Source organism: Diabrotica undecimpunctata, chromosome 3 (genome assembly GCF_040954645.1).
Source record: "Diabrotica undecimpunctata isolate CICGRU chromosome 3, icDiaUnde3, whole genome shotgun sequence".
NCBI classification, from domain to species: Eukaryota; Metazoa; Arthropoda; class Insecta; order Coleoptera; family Chrysomelidae; genus Diabrotica; species Diabrotica undecimpunctata.
In genome coordinates this window covers 175381687-175397380 of record NC_092805.1, presented here as the reverse complement: position 1 = coordinate 175397380, position 15694 = coordinate 175381687, and the positions used below count along the sequence as shown (strand labels likewise).

Here is a 15694-nt window from a genome sequence, read left to right as displayed (position 1 = left end):
CTTTTCTTACCAAAAAACTGTTTATCGTTTTGCAGATTGCTACAGAGCACAACAACAAATCCCTGGCTTACAACAGCGACGAGAGAAGAAATATAACGTTGCGTGATCTTAAGCACAATTTAATTAAAATTGATTGGCTGGACTTTCTACGAAAATACACTGACATTGACTTAAAACCTACTGACCAAGTGGTATTTGATCTAGATGGATATCTGACTAGTCTTTACTACCTTTTTCATCGTACACCCAAAAGGTATAATATGTGCAACTAGGAAAAAACAACATATAAACACAACATATACATACAAGACGTACATAAAATTACCAACAGAAAATTGTTATATACTACCATACTATATATGCTACCAAGAAACGCACAAGCCTGTCCAATTTCGTATAAACTTCCTATGTCCTGATGCTCGTCTATCATTGGTCTTACCCTCTATTATGAGTTTGAAGTAAGTGAAATATCTCGTGTCTTATTACTTTACCAAGAAAATTTCCCAAATTTGGGTAGCCCAAGGTATTCGCAATATTCTTTGATTTAATCACATTTCAAATGCGTCAAACCTATTCAGGCTACTAATTTTTAACATCCACGTTTTAACAATATACAAAAGTGTGAAATACATATTGTACTTTAAAATTTTTTCGTATTTGTATATCGAGGGATTTATCGCGTAAGAAGCTACATATTTTTAAAAAGTTTCATCTAGCCATTTCAATCTGGGCTCTGATTTTTTTTTAAGCCGGGACTAAAGATTCTCACCGACTCATTTGTCCAGGTTTTTGAACTTGAAAACTTCAGTTCTATATAGATTTAATCTGCCACTGTTTTTTTCGTGTTAATTTTTAAGTCCAATAGCTTAATGCTTAAGCATTCAGCTTATATTTTGTTAAGTAGCCGCTATGAAAGCCCTCTAAAATGTCTGCAGTTATAACTGTGTCATTTTCATATACCTATTACATTGTTTATGAATATTCCATTCACTTTGATGTCATCTTCTGTGTCTTCGAGTGCGCTTTGGAGTAACAACTTTCTCTCTATCTCTTGTTGGCGCTACATCTAATCCCCCAGCATCCGCTTCCAAGCATCCCTTTTCTTGAATGCTCTTCTCCAGTTATCCACCTCTTCCTTGGTCTTCCTACTGGCCGAAGTACCACCATAGTTCCACTAAGCATTCTGATAGGTGTTCTTTTTTTTATTGATTCCTATAAGGTGACATGCCCAACGCAATCTTTGTAATTTTGCATTATTTGCTATGGGAGTTTTTTGTAATATTGGTATATCTCGTGGTTGAACCTTATTCTCCACACATCATTTTCGCAAAATGGGTCCCAATATTCAATATGAATGTGTGATACAATCTAATGTTTTAGGATAATCTACAAAACATAGATAGACTTTTTTTCGTTGGTCTTTGCACTTCTCTAATAAAATTGATAGCGCAAACAAAGCCCTTCTAGTTCTCAATCCTTTTCGAAAACCCTTCTGGAAAATCATTCAGAGCTTGATTGTATTCTTAACGGATTCGATTAGGTATGAAGAATCTTTAGAAACAAATTAAATAGGTACCTGACTTATCTAACTAGGGGTACTACTAAATACACTGAAAAAATATGAACTTAAATTACTAACAAGAAAAAGGCCTATCCACTGGCGATTCTTAGAATCTAATAACTTAATTACACACATTTTCCCTTGAGTCTTCTGACCAAACTCACATTGTTAAAGAGCTGGATGGCTTCGGGGTTACTGTGATTGAAAAGTCGTTTTTCTATCTCCGTGATTAAAAGTCTTTATGGAGGTCACTATTTCTGAAATACCCAGGAGCATTAACAATATTTCTCAGCGCTTTATTCTGAAAACGCTGGATTATTCCTAGATTGCTTTTGCTGGCACAACCCCACAGCTGGATGTTTTATGTCCATAATAAGGGCTTAAGAATTTGTTTGTACAGAAATATTTAATAGCAGATTGACATGGTAGGATGTCTTACCAATAACCTATACATACATTTTCTTCTAGTTTATTCCGAGATTTTTTTCTTTACGTGGGGCGTACAAATTAAATTTTAATATTAAATAAAAACTAAGCAAATCCTGCTAGCAGCTTTACAAATATGTGGAAATAAAATTGAAGCAAAACATGACAAGAAAGAACGGAGTTGCCAACTGACAAATATATTTTGTCGAGTTGAGGTAGGACATAGACATTTTATATATGTCTATGGCATAGAATAGAATGGAGTCGATATGGTGTCTAAATACAGGGAATAGAATCGAAACAAGTGAAAACTAAAATTGGATAATAAAGAATATGACGGAATATTTCGTAAATAGAAAATTGAGCGTCAACTATTATTAAAATAAAAATAGTCAAATACAACAGATACAGCGTTAACAAATGAATAAATTCAAAAGAAATTGGAATAAAATAATTATTAGAAGAAAAATTGAAAAATGTAGAAGGAAAATGAAAAAGAAAAACGTGTAACGTTCATAACATTACAATTTTAAAAAACCAAAGGACCTAACATAAGATCAAACAAATATTAAAGAGCTTTTCTGCGGCTTTGCCACTTAATTAAGAATAGCCATGATAATGGTGAAAATTCGGTAACGAAGTATCACTTACAGAAAAAGAAGTAACATACTGATAGAGACTCCTTTTACTATCCTGACCAAAAGAGCTCCGCAAACAGCACCAGTTTTAAAATTTTAAAACATTAACGACAACAAACACTACAACGGACAATTTTAAAGACATCCGCCTCTTATAGCAGTGGTAGTATTATATTATATAGTGATCAATTTTTATAATAATGATTTTTTTAATTTATTAAGGGTTCAAGCAAACTACATAGCATGGATCTTGCTCTCCACTAACATTAATTATTTATCGAAAAAAATACGTGACAAATACGAGCAAATTACAAAATTGCTGGAGGAGGAAAAGACAACAGACACACGAGATGAATTATGTTACAAGATCAGTAAGAACTTGTAAGTATTTTTATATTTAATATTACGTATGATTTGTTGATAAATGTCAGTTACCGATATTATCAACCAGTCTTTACATCTATAAATATTGTAATGTTTGAACATTTTGTTTTGGATATAACTTGGGGATCGATTGATCCTAAGTTGACCTTCAGTCAATTTTCAACATATTTTTTATGATACTATGTAAATCAAGATTTAAAAAACTTAATTTTGGATAATATTCGATAAAATTCTTCTCTCATTATGAATTTCATTTCATCAATTTCTTTATAATTTAATATTCTTAATATTCTAGTGACATTATGTCAATTGTCACCATTTCGGAATCATTTAAAAGGCTGGCATTCGATTCCGCTCATTTTATCTGCTGCTTTAACTCCAACAAATGGTTCGGTTCTGACACCAATACCATAACCAAATTTTTAATGTGTGTAGAGTTAGGTGTACAGTTTTTTTTATGTTTGTTTAATGGAAAATTGTAAACTTTAAATTAGATATGTATATTATTGTTCTATTGTACACACTTCAAAAATACTTTTCTCTTTCTCTTCTTCTTCCTTTTTATATGTAGGCTTTAAAACATCTTTCTTCTTCAATAGTAGCCTCCTAAGTTGTTTAAATTATCGCACCATCTTTTTCTTAATCTACCAATACTTCTTCATCCATTTGGTGACTTTTTTCGTGCTATTCGTACTATTCTATCCTCTGCCATTCTACTAATGTGTTTGTACCACTCCTGTTTCCGTTTTGTCACCCATCCATGTATGTCTTCTATATTGCATGCTCTTCTTATGTTTTCGCTTCTCTCCCTATCCAACAGACTTTTCCCTGATATTCGTCGGAGTATTTTCATCTCTGTTCTTCCAGATTGTGTCATTAAAAGATCTAGTATAGTAATAGAGAACTAGTTATATCTATTCCCAGATATCTAAACCTTGCTTCCTGCTTTAATATTTTCCCAAGAATTTCGATTTTACATCGTAGTGGGTATTTAGATGTTGTCATACATTTGGTTATTTTTTTCTGATGATAATATCACATTGTATTTCTTGGCTGTTGTATTGAAGATATGGGTTTAACTTTTATAGCTCGTCTTCTGTCTAGGTGATTACTGTGGCGTCGTCTGCATAACCTAATATTTAGATTTCTTTGTTTTACATTCTGTAACCACGACTTTTACGTACTGCTTGTATTATTTCGTCCATTATTATACTAAAGAGAAGTTGGCTTAACAAGTCACCCTGTATGACTCCGCTTTGTTCTCTGTCTTTGTTTTTCATTTATCTTTGCCTGTATCAGTGGCGGCTTTTGGGGGTAGGCACGATAGGCCGGACCTACCCAATAATTTTAAGAGCTTTAAAATTGAAAAACATATATTCAAAAATTATGTTAGTGCATGTAAATAACTTTTAAATGTACTAAATCACTCAATACTATAATATAATAACAACTATGTTATTATATTACCACATAAAGCATCGAATCGTATTCACGCATTTTAAATATCATTAATAGGCCCGATCGGAACTGGCCGACCCAGCTTACAATAAGATCCCCGTACAAAAAACGTTTGAAGTTAAGCAGCTTGCCGGACAACGATTTATATTGTCGTATTTATGCTTGCTGTTTAGGCACCAGACGATCGGGCCTACGACGACCATCGTTGTCACTTGTACGTAATTATCGAATTGTAATATAAATTTTCTTTTAAATTATGATAAAAAATATGTAACATAATCTATAATTGTAACATATTTTTAAACAAACATCAATGGCAAACAAGTGCATGGTTGCCCAAATAAATTTTTAAAAAATTCGTAAAATTTGAAGAAAAAAAATCACATTTGCATGATTTCTATATCGCTTGATTGTATGCAACTTATATATGTGAGATTGTTTTATAACTGATACATAAGGTTTTTATGACGCTTTACCAGGTTGCAGTAATAGTAATGTAATATTTTTAATTGCTCTTGGTATGATGTCTACAAATGGTTGTCTGGAAATATTACGAAAATCAGACTATATTGTTGGCCGTGTTTGTTATTTTCTAATAAGAAATGTGTATGGAATTATGAAGGATACTTTGATTTAAAAAATATGTCTGCCTCCTTAAAAAACATTCCAGTTGCAAGGAACATTTAAGTAATTTCCTGTCCTTTAAGGGTGTACAGAAGAGGGCATTTTCTGTTCGCGATTTGCTAGATGAAAAATCAAAAATCGCAAAAATGAGATACAACGCAGAAGTTAAAATGAACAGAAAAATCATTAAAAAATTAGTTAGGGGAGGGTCATGACCCCATGACCCCTTCCTCTGAATCCGTCACTGATTACACATAGCTATTAATATGTAATTTGCTGGCTTGGCCTATCCAAAATTTTATCACACCAGCCGCCACTGGCCTGTATTCGATTATGGAAGTAGATATTTTCGATGGTTTGTATAATATTGATTGGTATGTTTCTTTTATACAGTAGGCGTAAGACGTCTTCGACTTGGATACGATCGAAAGCCTTTGTCAGTTCTATAAAAGATAGATACACTAGTTTATTGTACTCGATTTTTCCTTTTCTGTGATTTGTCTTAGTACAAATACGGCCTCTACGCAGGATCTTCCGGATCTGAATCCTTGTTGTTAATCTGACAAAATTCAGTTATACTTTCTCCTCCGTGTTTTAGAAGCTCGTTGGTTATTCCGTCTGGTCCTGGTGGCTTTCCATTTTTGAGTGAATTTATGGCTATCTCTACTTCCTGAAAACTGATTTCTATTTCGTGTCTTAATTCAGGTACATTATTGTGTTGATTATTATTTTCCTTTCCTTTAAACAGTTCCGTCAGGTATCTTTTCCATTCGTTTGCTGGTATGTTTGCTGGTATGCTTTTCTTTTTCCATTCTTCGATTAGTCCAAAATAGTCGTAAATTCGTGAGATATACTGCAGAAAGTATGAAGATTATATCAGGATAATTATACAAAATCTTTAAGTTCAAGGAATAAACAAGCAGAATAAAAATAAACATAAAGCAACTTAAACAGGGTTTTACTTGAAAACTAAACGTGAAGAAGTATTTTTTTTGTATACCTAATAAATAAAAGCATACATTTGATAAGAAGCATATTAGATGATTACTTTATCATAATATTGAGAAGTCTACTGGCATATCTTTTACATAATTAAATCTACACATAAAAGGTAATTTTTTTTAAAGAATTTCACCACTGTTATATTTTCTATAAAAATTAGCTTTTGTTTTTATTAAAAACCCGATTTTAAGTATTGTTTGTTCAATGTAGAGGAGTTAATATAGGATCAAGTATATATAATACCTATATATTGACCAATCGTTTGTTAAATAAATTCAACCATGATCTCAGCTATGGTGGTCCATTAGTCGAATGTAGATTTAATGTACTTAATGACCGTTTAGCATTCAAATCTATGTGGCATCTATTTTACGAGTTCCGTTAATAATATATACAACTTACGACCCGGTACCAACTGTAAAAACTTGATTTTTATTTTTATTTGATAAGTAATGTGTGATTTTACACATTTTGTACGATGCAGAATGTCCAGTGTCACGATAAATAATCGGATTTAGTGTAATATATTATTAATAAATTAAACTGATATTGACAACTACAAGAGTAAGATTCCAGCACTAGACAAATTGATAGAAATCAAATTTATTTTATATCCATGTACGTATTAACATATAAACTTATGTAAATTGTCATTAAAAAGGAGTATCTAGTAAATGGCATACCAATGACACAGTTAAAGTCAAAACGAACTTAAAACAAATGCCCACGACACCTAAAACTTTTTGAAAATAATTTTTTTTGGAAACATATATAAGAAATAAAAATGCTCTATTTTAAAAGTAAACATGTTTATTGAACACAAAAAAAAATAATATTCGCCAAATTCCGAGGTTAAACATATATCAAATGAACAAATAAAAAAATTAATTTTTTGTTGTATTATAGAAACACTTGCCCAGTACCGGACACATTAAAAACACTTTAATAGCATGGGTAGCATACTTTTTTTTAAATATGTTGTGAGTTATGTAAATATTTTTAAATATTATTTGCGTACAAATGTTCACGTTGCGCAATTTTCCCACTTATAAAAAAGAAGATTTTCTTGATCCGTGCGCCCACCGCTTGCATGTACCCAATCTTCATTTGTAGTTTCTCCGCAAATGGGAAAATCAGTAATTTCTTCTTCATTAGTATCGTTGACGTGAAAAGTTGTCTATTCACATCAAGACTCTTCTTTTGTTTTTTTCTATGTTCAAGCTGTTTGGTTTGGTTTTTTCCCTCTAGTTGTATTTTCTTTGTCTTTTTCTCTGCTGCCTTTTTGATCTTCTCTTGTTATTCCTTAAACCTCGTCTCTAACACAGTTTTATAAAGAGATCAAGTCAAAATCTCACTCTTTTCAGTTCATCTCTTTCTTTGAATAATTTTCTTCCTAGCCTCGTTTGTTACAGGTGAAACTTTGTCAGTCACAATTTGAAATAAGGAAGGCTCGGGCTATGAAGTCCATGGCAGGATTTAGAAGTGCTGGCAATAGCTAAAAGTAGAGGTGTCACAGTTGCCGAAGATGTGTAGGGCGGAAAAACTGTGCATTACAATTTTAGTGGTTTTTCAGAAGAGGTAGATAAAGCCTCATCAAACCTCTCTGTTACAGCCAATGGTGGTCTAGATAAAGACGTTGTTGTGCAGGGGACTGTGTCACTATGTGCTTCATTGTCTTCAGAAAGTGAGTTGCAGCAAGATAGTCTAGATCTGTAAAAATGGTCTTCTACAATGGTTACAAATCAGTACAGACAAACCCAAACTATGCAAGTTCCATCCTACAAATAACTTGGAAAGCTGTTTCAATCAATCCAGCAATGTCTCCTTGTTCATTGGTTCATCTACTTTGCATAAGCTTCATTGTACGCAGCTTTGAAGGGTCTCATTCTTGCTAGGTCAAGGGGCTGAAGTTTGTGAGTAATGTGAGGGGGTAGACTTATGATGTTAACATTGTGGTTCTCTTGCTTATATAATTACTTGTAATTTCTTCTGAGAACTGTGGTCATCAAGTATTAAAAAAGCCATTTCTTAATTGGATTCACTAGAGCGACAGATATTTTTAGCCAAAGCTAAAATGAATTGGCAGTGGTCCACCTACTTTGTTCACAATCAAAAATGCTTACCTCGGGACCATCCTTTTTAAACTCTTCTGCCATTTTATTCCTACCAAATACAAATAATGAATGTAAAACTACATCACCTGTCGCGTTGATAGATACTAGCACAGTTACATTTCTGCCTCTCTCTCTCCCGACTTGATTTTACTAACCTGCTTTTTTCCTTTCTGTGACAGAACCACTGAGGCACGGAAAAAGAAATTATTGTTATTTTTTCTGTGATTGAGGTATTATCATGGACCACAGAAACTCCAGTCTCATCACAGTTAATCCTTTGAGGAAGTAAAGTTAAATTTTGATAGCAGTGCTTCATATTTGTTAAAGAAGAGGTCCACTTGTGGACTATTTTTATACTAAAATGTTTGATCTCATACCACTGAAAAATCATTACAAAACAAAAAAATTGTATCGATTGTTTTTTACACCCAAATTGTATATGTATAACTTCCTCAAAAAATTTAATTCCTCAAAATTCATTTTAAAGCATATTATAATCATAGCTTTAAAATGATATGCTTTAAATCTGTTTACGTTAACCAAAAGCAAAGTTATAAGCGAAAATGTCTAATATAGTCGATAATTTTTTATTTTTTAACAATACATTTGCAATATTTTTGCTACTTCTTCTTCTTCCTATGCCGTCCCCATTAACGGAGGTTGGCGACCACATTTCTAAAAGTTTCTCTGTCTTTTGCAACGTGAAATAATTCGTCTACAGTCATGTTTGTCCAGTCTCGAATATTTCGCAGCCATGACTTCCTCTTTCTACCTATTCTCTTTTTGCCATCGACTTTACCCTGCATGATGACCTGCAGAAGACTATATTTATCATTTCTCAGTATGTGTCCAAGGTATGCAGTCTTGCGTACTTTTATTGTTCTCAACAATTTTTTCTCTCGACCCATCCTTCTCAGCACTTCCTCATTGGTGACCCTGGCAGTCCATGGAATTCTCAACATTCTCCGGTATATCCAAAGTTCAAAGGATTCAAGCTTCTTAACTATTTGCGCTTTTAATGTCCATGTTTCTACCCCGCACAATAGTTGCGACCAGACGTAACATTCAACAAACCTCAGTCTCAGCGCAGTATTCAGATTTTTGTCACAGAGCAATTGCTTGAATTTTAAGAACGCTGCCCTTGCCATTTCTATTCGTAATCTGATCTCTTGGTCTGGATCTAATTCTGTGTTGACGTAAGCTCCCAGATATTTATATTTTTTCACTCTCTCTATTTGCTGTCCACCAAGAGTTAGTTGTTCATTATTTATTGGACTCCTTGATACTATCATAAATTTGGTCTTATCTGTGTGGATATCAAGTCCACTTTGAATGCATTCATTATTTATTGATTCTAGTAAAGTTTGTAGTTCTTCTATACTCTTAGCCATAATTACCGTGTCATCTGCAAATCTCATGGTGTTTATGATTTCTCCAATTCTTATTCCCTCTTTTCTTTCTCATAAGGCTTTTCTGAATATGACCTGTGAGTACACGTTGAAAAGCGCCGGAGACAAGACGCATCCTTGCCTAACCCTTCTCGCAATCGGTATATTATTTGTTTCTATATCGTTCACCTTTACTTTCACCTTTCTGCTACTAATAAACCAATTTAAATTTTTCAATGTTTGTTCGGTTAGTTTTCTTAAACACACAAACCGTAATTTAAAAAAGGCAATATATTCATTGGTTTATTAGTTATAAGCATTTAAATAATTAAATTGTTAATAACAAATTCCTGGCCAAAAATTCGGATTATCGTAAAATACCTACATAAAAATTAGTAGTAAAATTTTATGAACCCCAATCGGCCACGAAAAATGGCTTTGCCCTTAGACCAATGAGTAAAGTTCGCAATAAATTGAGGGACATAAAAATTTTTGTTGTCAAACTATAACGATTTAGGGGTTGAAAATATTAAACCGACTTTTCTTTATTTTACGGGTTAGATAATTTTTTTTTTAATTTTATTTCATGGATTTTTTGAAAACAACTTTAAAATTATAACTCGAAATGTTAAAAATAAAAACCGTAATTTGAATTAAACTTTATATTATTCCCAAAAAAGTATAAAATATTCAGTGTCAATCATGCCACAAGAAAATGGTTGTAGAAGGATATTAAGAAGTCTACATTTCTTAAAACTTATATAAAATCTTTACACAGGTTTAGAAATACCGCCGATGCAGAATACGTTCGAAGATACACACCACCACAAAAGAAGAAACAAATACAAACCATGGTTGACTATGTAAAATCCGCCATGGAGGAGTATATAGATCGATCTGAATGGATCGACGACGAAAGCAGAGAAAACGCTATAAAGCGATTACAGAATATTACCGCAGCTATTGGTTGGCTTGATGAAGCGTTTAATATTACTAAAATAGAAGAATTGACAGGGTTCGATAAGGTAAGAAACTCAAAGGGTCCAAAACTGTATTTTTAGACGACCAAATTCACGCTCCATTTCCAAAAAATCATCAACAGACTGTTCAATTTATGATATCCGTAGATATTATCACCAAATTGTGTGTAAAAAATGTTGTTTTTAATAAAATTTTATGCAAAGTAATTACTACAATATCTGTGAAATTGAGTCGATGAAAAAATATAATTTTTGGTACATGATGATTATTGTAATAAACGTATCTTGCGACTTTTGTTATTCTTATTTTTGTTATACTCTAAAGAGGTAACTTTGTGTTTTAGGTTAAACACCTTCCAAATAAAAATGCAACTGCCATTGATTTAGCAAGAATGGCTCTTAAGGTGAATTTGGATAGGGTGTTTCGTAATATTAACACGAAAGATGTTCTTATCCATTTCCGATTACCAGAAATGTCAGTCAATGCGTATTATTTACGTTTATTTAACGTTTTAAGTAAGTATTGGATTTTTCAATATGTTAATGGTTAAAAGAGAAAAATATTCCATCTTCAACCGATATTTTCTTGAAAAAAATTGAATTGCAACGAATTATTAAAGGAGTCGAGAGAATTGTTAAACATAAAACAAAGAGGATCAAATGTATCAAGTTTTAAGGCTCAAAAAAGAGAAGGCGTAACAATATGAAAAGTAGAAGGACAAAAAAGGATTATCCCTTGTACTAAGAGCAAAGTCGACTTACGTGAAATTAACTATAGGTGGAAAAACTAGTCGTCTGGTTTATTAAATAATAGTAGTAGTAGTAGAAAACATTTTAGTCTTCTTCTTTACAGATATCTTCTTAAGAGAGTCGTCGGATAGTTGACCCCTAAAAATTATACGAACAAACTGAATTTTGCCGAGAATATTAATTTTGGGACCCCAAAAAAGATGCAAAAAAGTTTACCGCTGTTACTCCTAGGCGTTTCCCTAAAACCCCCCTCGTAGAAGGTAAAAACGCAAAAAAATCTATTTGCCAAGAATCTATACACCGTAGAAAAAATGTTTTGAAAAAAAAAATGTGGCTAAGATAATTTTAAACAAAAATGTTTATTACCTCAAATGTTAAAATAACTGTTCTTTCAGAAACAACGCTTGAAGCGACCGTCGATTTTAAGTGTCAGCTACGCGCGTGAAATCAATTCTTCTTTAAGTTCCATCTTCTATCGAAGGTTGGAAATCATCATGGCTATGCGGACTCTGTTGACTGCCGCTCTAAAAAGTTCTGCACTACTGCATTCAAACCATTCCCTTAAGTTTTTAAGCCAGGATATTCTTCGTCTTCCCACATTTCGCTTTCCTCGAATTTTGCCTTGCATAATAAGTTGTAATAATGCGTATTTTTGCCCTCTCATCACATGTCCTAAGTAAGCAAGTTTTCGTCTTTTGATAGTTAATATTATTTCCGCCTCATTTCCTATCCTTCTAGTTACTTCCACGTTTGACATTCTTTGAATCCACGATATTCGTAGGATTCTTCTGTAACACCAAAATACAAAGGCGGCCAACTTATTCAGATGGACTTGTTTTAGTGTCCACGCTTCCAAGCCATAAAGAAGAGTAGAGAACACATAACATCGAAGCATTCTCAGGCGTAGTTCTAACCTTATATCCCGACAACAAAGAAACTTTTTAAGTTTAATGAATGATGCACGTGCTATTTCAATGCGTGTCCTAATTTCTTTGATTTGGTCTACATCTGATGTTATCCATATTCCTAAGTATTTATAGTTATTAACAGTCTCAATTGCAGTATCTTCAATAGTCAGTTGGATATTTGCATGTGCAGATTAAGTCATGATCATGCATTTAGTTTTCTTTAAGTTTATCTTCAGTCCGTACTCATGACAGCGTTCATTAAGGCGTTGCATTACGTTTTGTAAATCATTGTTGTTATCCGTCATTATTACCGTATCGTCTGCAAAACATAAGTTATTCAAAACTTCTCCATTGATAGATATACCTTCTATTGAGTCTGAGAGCGCTTTTTGAAATACGGCTTCACTGTAGACATTGAGAAGTAGTGGGGCCAGCACGCAACCCTGGCGGACTCCTCATTGTATTTTGATATTTTGGGTGTATTGGTTGTCAACTCTTACCTTGGCAGTTTGATTCCAATATAAATTAGATATAATTTTCATATCACGACTGTAAATGGTTAATATCAATGGTTAATAAAATTTGTATCAGTTGACGATATAAATTCGATATCTTTTGGTCCAAGTGCCTTATCGACAAAAATCAATATACGTTTTAAAGATAAAGAGTGCAGCTTTCGTATACAGTTTCTGTGTTTTGCCACATCTAAGACTTCATCACTCAGACTTTATACAGGTGTTAAAAAGTCAATGGCAAAAGTCGTGGCGCGTCTTTTGTAATTTTTTACGATTCTCGTGAGATCAATAAAATTGATCACTTTCGTTGATCATTCCTAGTAAAATTTTCATTTTTAGAGATCAATCTTTAAAACCTATGATATAAAATTTTAATTTGTGGCAACAAATATGAGGCATTATAAATATGAATAAAAAACGCAGAATTTAATGTTTTACATTACAAACGATCGCACGTCACAGGAAATGCCCTCAAGAAAACGGTTTTTGGTGTAACTTATAGCAGAATTTTGATTCTTTTGAAAAACCTACTAGTCTAATTGAAAAAAAAAGTTTTAAACGTTTTAAATCGTTTGTTATGTGAAAGTTTTTTTCCAGCATTTTTATCAAGCATATTTTAAATGCCTCACATTTGTTGCCAAAACTCAAAACCAAAATTTCATAAGTTTTGAAGTAATTACTATTTAAATGCCACAAGAAAATAGCATCAGAACAATAATATAACAATAATAGTATTGATCTCATGAGAATCATAAAAAAAGCAAAAATCGCGTCACGTTTATGTATTTAACAATTTTATAAAATCTGAGTTTATTTGATAAAATCGACGGTCGCTTATTGCGTTGTTAGTGAGACAATGGTTCATTCTACTCAAAAAGTGCTAATAAACATTTTTCTTTAAAATTATCTTAGCTACATTTTCTACTTAAAACATTTTTTCTACGACGTACAGATTATTGGTAAATCGATTTTTTTGTGGCAAATTGTTTGCATCTTTTTTGGGGTCCCAAAATTAATATTCTCCGTAAAATTCAGCTTGTTCGTATAATTTTTAGAGGTTCATTGGCATTTTCGTCTCTGACGACTGGAGTAAAGCATTGAACTGAATATAAGAAGTGACAATATATTTTACTTCTTAGACAATTTCCACACTCCTCTTTTTTTTTCATGATTCAAAAACAACATAATATCAAATGTTTGAACAACAAACGTCTGGCCAAAGCAGGTTTTTGATTAATAATTTATTTTAGTCACCAATAAGGACTACATAATAAAGATTTTTGATTAATGACAAGTTTAAGCCACCGGTGTAGAATAACTTATATATATATATATATATATATATATATATATATATATATATATATATCATTTATTTTTAGTTCTACCAGCATCGATCCTTCAAGACAATATTTTCGACGGAAATCGTCCAACTTACATGAATTTCGGTGCTTTAGGCACAATCATCGGACACGAGATCACCCACGGATTCAGTCTTTACTATAATTTAGAAGGAAACGAAGAAGATTTATGGTCCAATGCTACCATCGAAAAACGAACTGAAATAACACAGTGCGTTGATGACGAGTATAATATTTTCGAAATAGGACACGGGAAAAATAAGGTGAGTTAAATAGAAGTTTTGTTGATATATTTTTTTGATAATCAATATATAGATCAATGTGCAGCTCTTTTTAACTTAACTTCATCATCATCATCATAATCATCATCCAGCCTTCATTAATCACGTCCACTGCTGGACATAGGCCTCCCTTAAACTCCTCCATTCTTTACGATTTTGTGCTTTTCGTTGCCAATTTTTGGTGATACGCCTGACGTCGTCAGCCCAACGTGTAGATGGTCTTTCTCTACTACGTTTGTTTGCTCTTGGCCTCCAATTTGTAATTTTGCTCATCCATCGTGAGTCGTGTATTCTCGCTACATGGCCTGCCCAGTTCCATTTCAGTTCCACTATGCGTTCCACAACATCACCAATACTGGTCCTTCTTCGCAGATCTTCGTTTCTTATTCGGACCCGCAACGTCACTGGCAACATAGACCATTCCATGCTTCTCTGACTCTGTGCTAGTCTTAACTTCAAAGCTGTAGTCTTGGTTAGAGTCATAGTTTTACACATTGGTCTAATATTTACTTTTGAGGCTAATCGATGATGGCCCTGAGTGTGTCTCATAGTTTTCCAAACACTCACCAAGCTAAAGTAATTCGTCTTGGATTTCGCATGTTTGGTTATTCCTTCTGGTTCTTATTTCATGACCAAAATACGTATATTTCTCCACCAGTTCCACCATTTTGTCTTAAAGTTAAATGGTTATTGGGGACGATATTTGTCATAAATTTGTCAATTTTGGTCAAGTTCATTCTGAGGCCCACCTTCGAACATGCAAAGTCCAATTCATTTAAAATATCTGTGGCTTTTCCTAAATTATCTATGAGAATGCCATCCGCAAAACGGAGATGGTTAAGCTTTTCGCCTTCTATTGTTACTCCTCTCTGGTCCCAATTGACCATCTTAAAGGTATGCTTTAATGCCGTTATGAATAATTTCAGTGACAATGTATCTCCTTGGCTTATCCCACGTTTTAGTTTTATTGGTCGGGTTTTATCGTGTGTTTTAACAGTCATATTGGCATTTTTGTAAATACTGTCAATTTTATCAACCCTACTGCCATTCTTTGCTTCTATAAGGCTGTCTATTTCGATCGTGTTGAATGATTTATGAAAATCTATGAAAGTGGGGGAACAAGGGGTTTGTCGTATTCTATAGATTTTTCATCATTGGTCCCATAATTTGAACGAAATCCCGCCTGCTCTCTCGGTTGCTAGAATTTTTAATTAAACTATATTTGGAATTATTAATGTTTTTATCGGGTGTAGCCTGCTTATAGTATTAACTGCTTACACTTTTTTGCGTGTCCACTAAGTCGC

The 15694-nt window shown here is 33.1% G+C and overlaps 2 protein-coding genes across 4 annotated transcripts in view; one reads left to right on the top strand and one right to left on the bottom strand.

Annotated features, from left to right (window-relative positions):
- The window catches only part of LOC140437857 (protein prickle-like), a 281038-nt gene that overhangs the window by 88428 nt on the left and 176916 nt on the right, over window positions 1-15694 (bottom strand). The window lies entirely within an intron of this gene.
- The window catches only part of LOC140437858 (neprilysin-2-like), a 30736-nt gene that overhangs the window by 13084 nt on the left and 1958 nt on the right, over window positions 1-15694 (top strand). Inside the window, exons 5-9 of the mRNA XM_072527638.1 lie at window positions 36-253; window positions 2848-3006; window positions 10374-10620; window positions 10920-11091; window positions 14131-14372. Coding sequence (XP_072383739.1) covers window positions 36-253; window positions 2848-3006; window positions 10374-10620; window positions 10920-11091; window positions 14131-14372 — 1038 coding nt within the window. The remainder of the gene's footprint in view (window positions 1-35; window positions 254-2847; window positions 3007-10373; window positions 10621-10919; window positions 11092-14130; window positions 14373-15694) is intronic.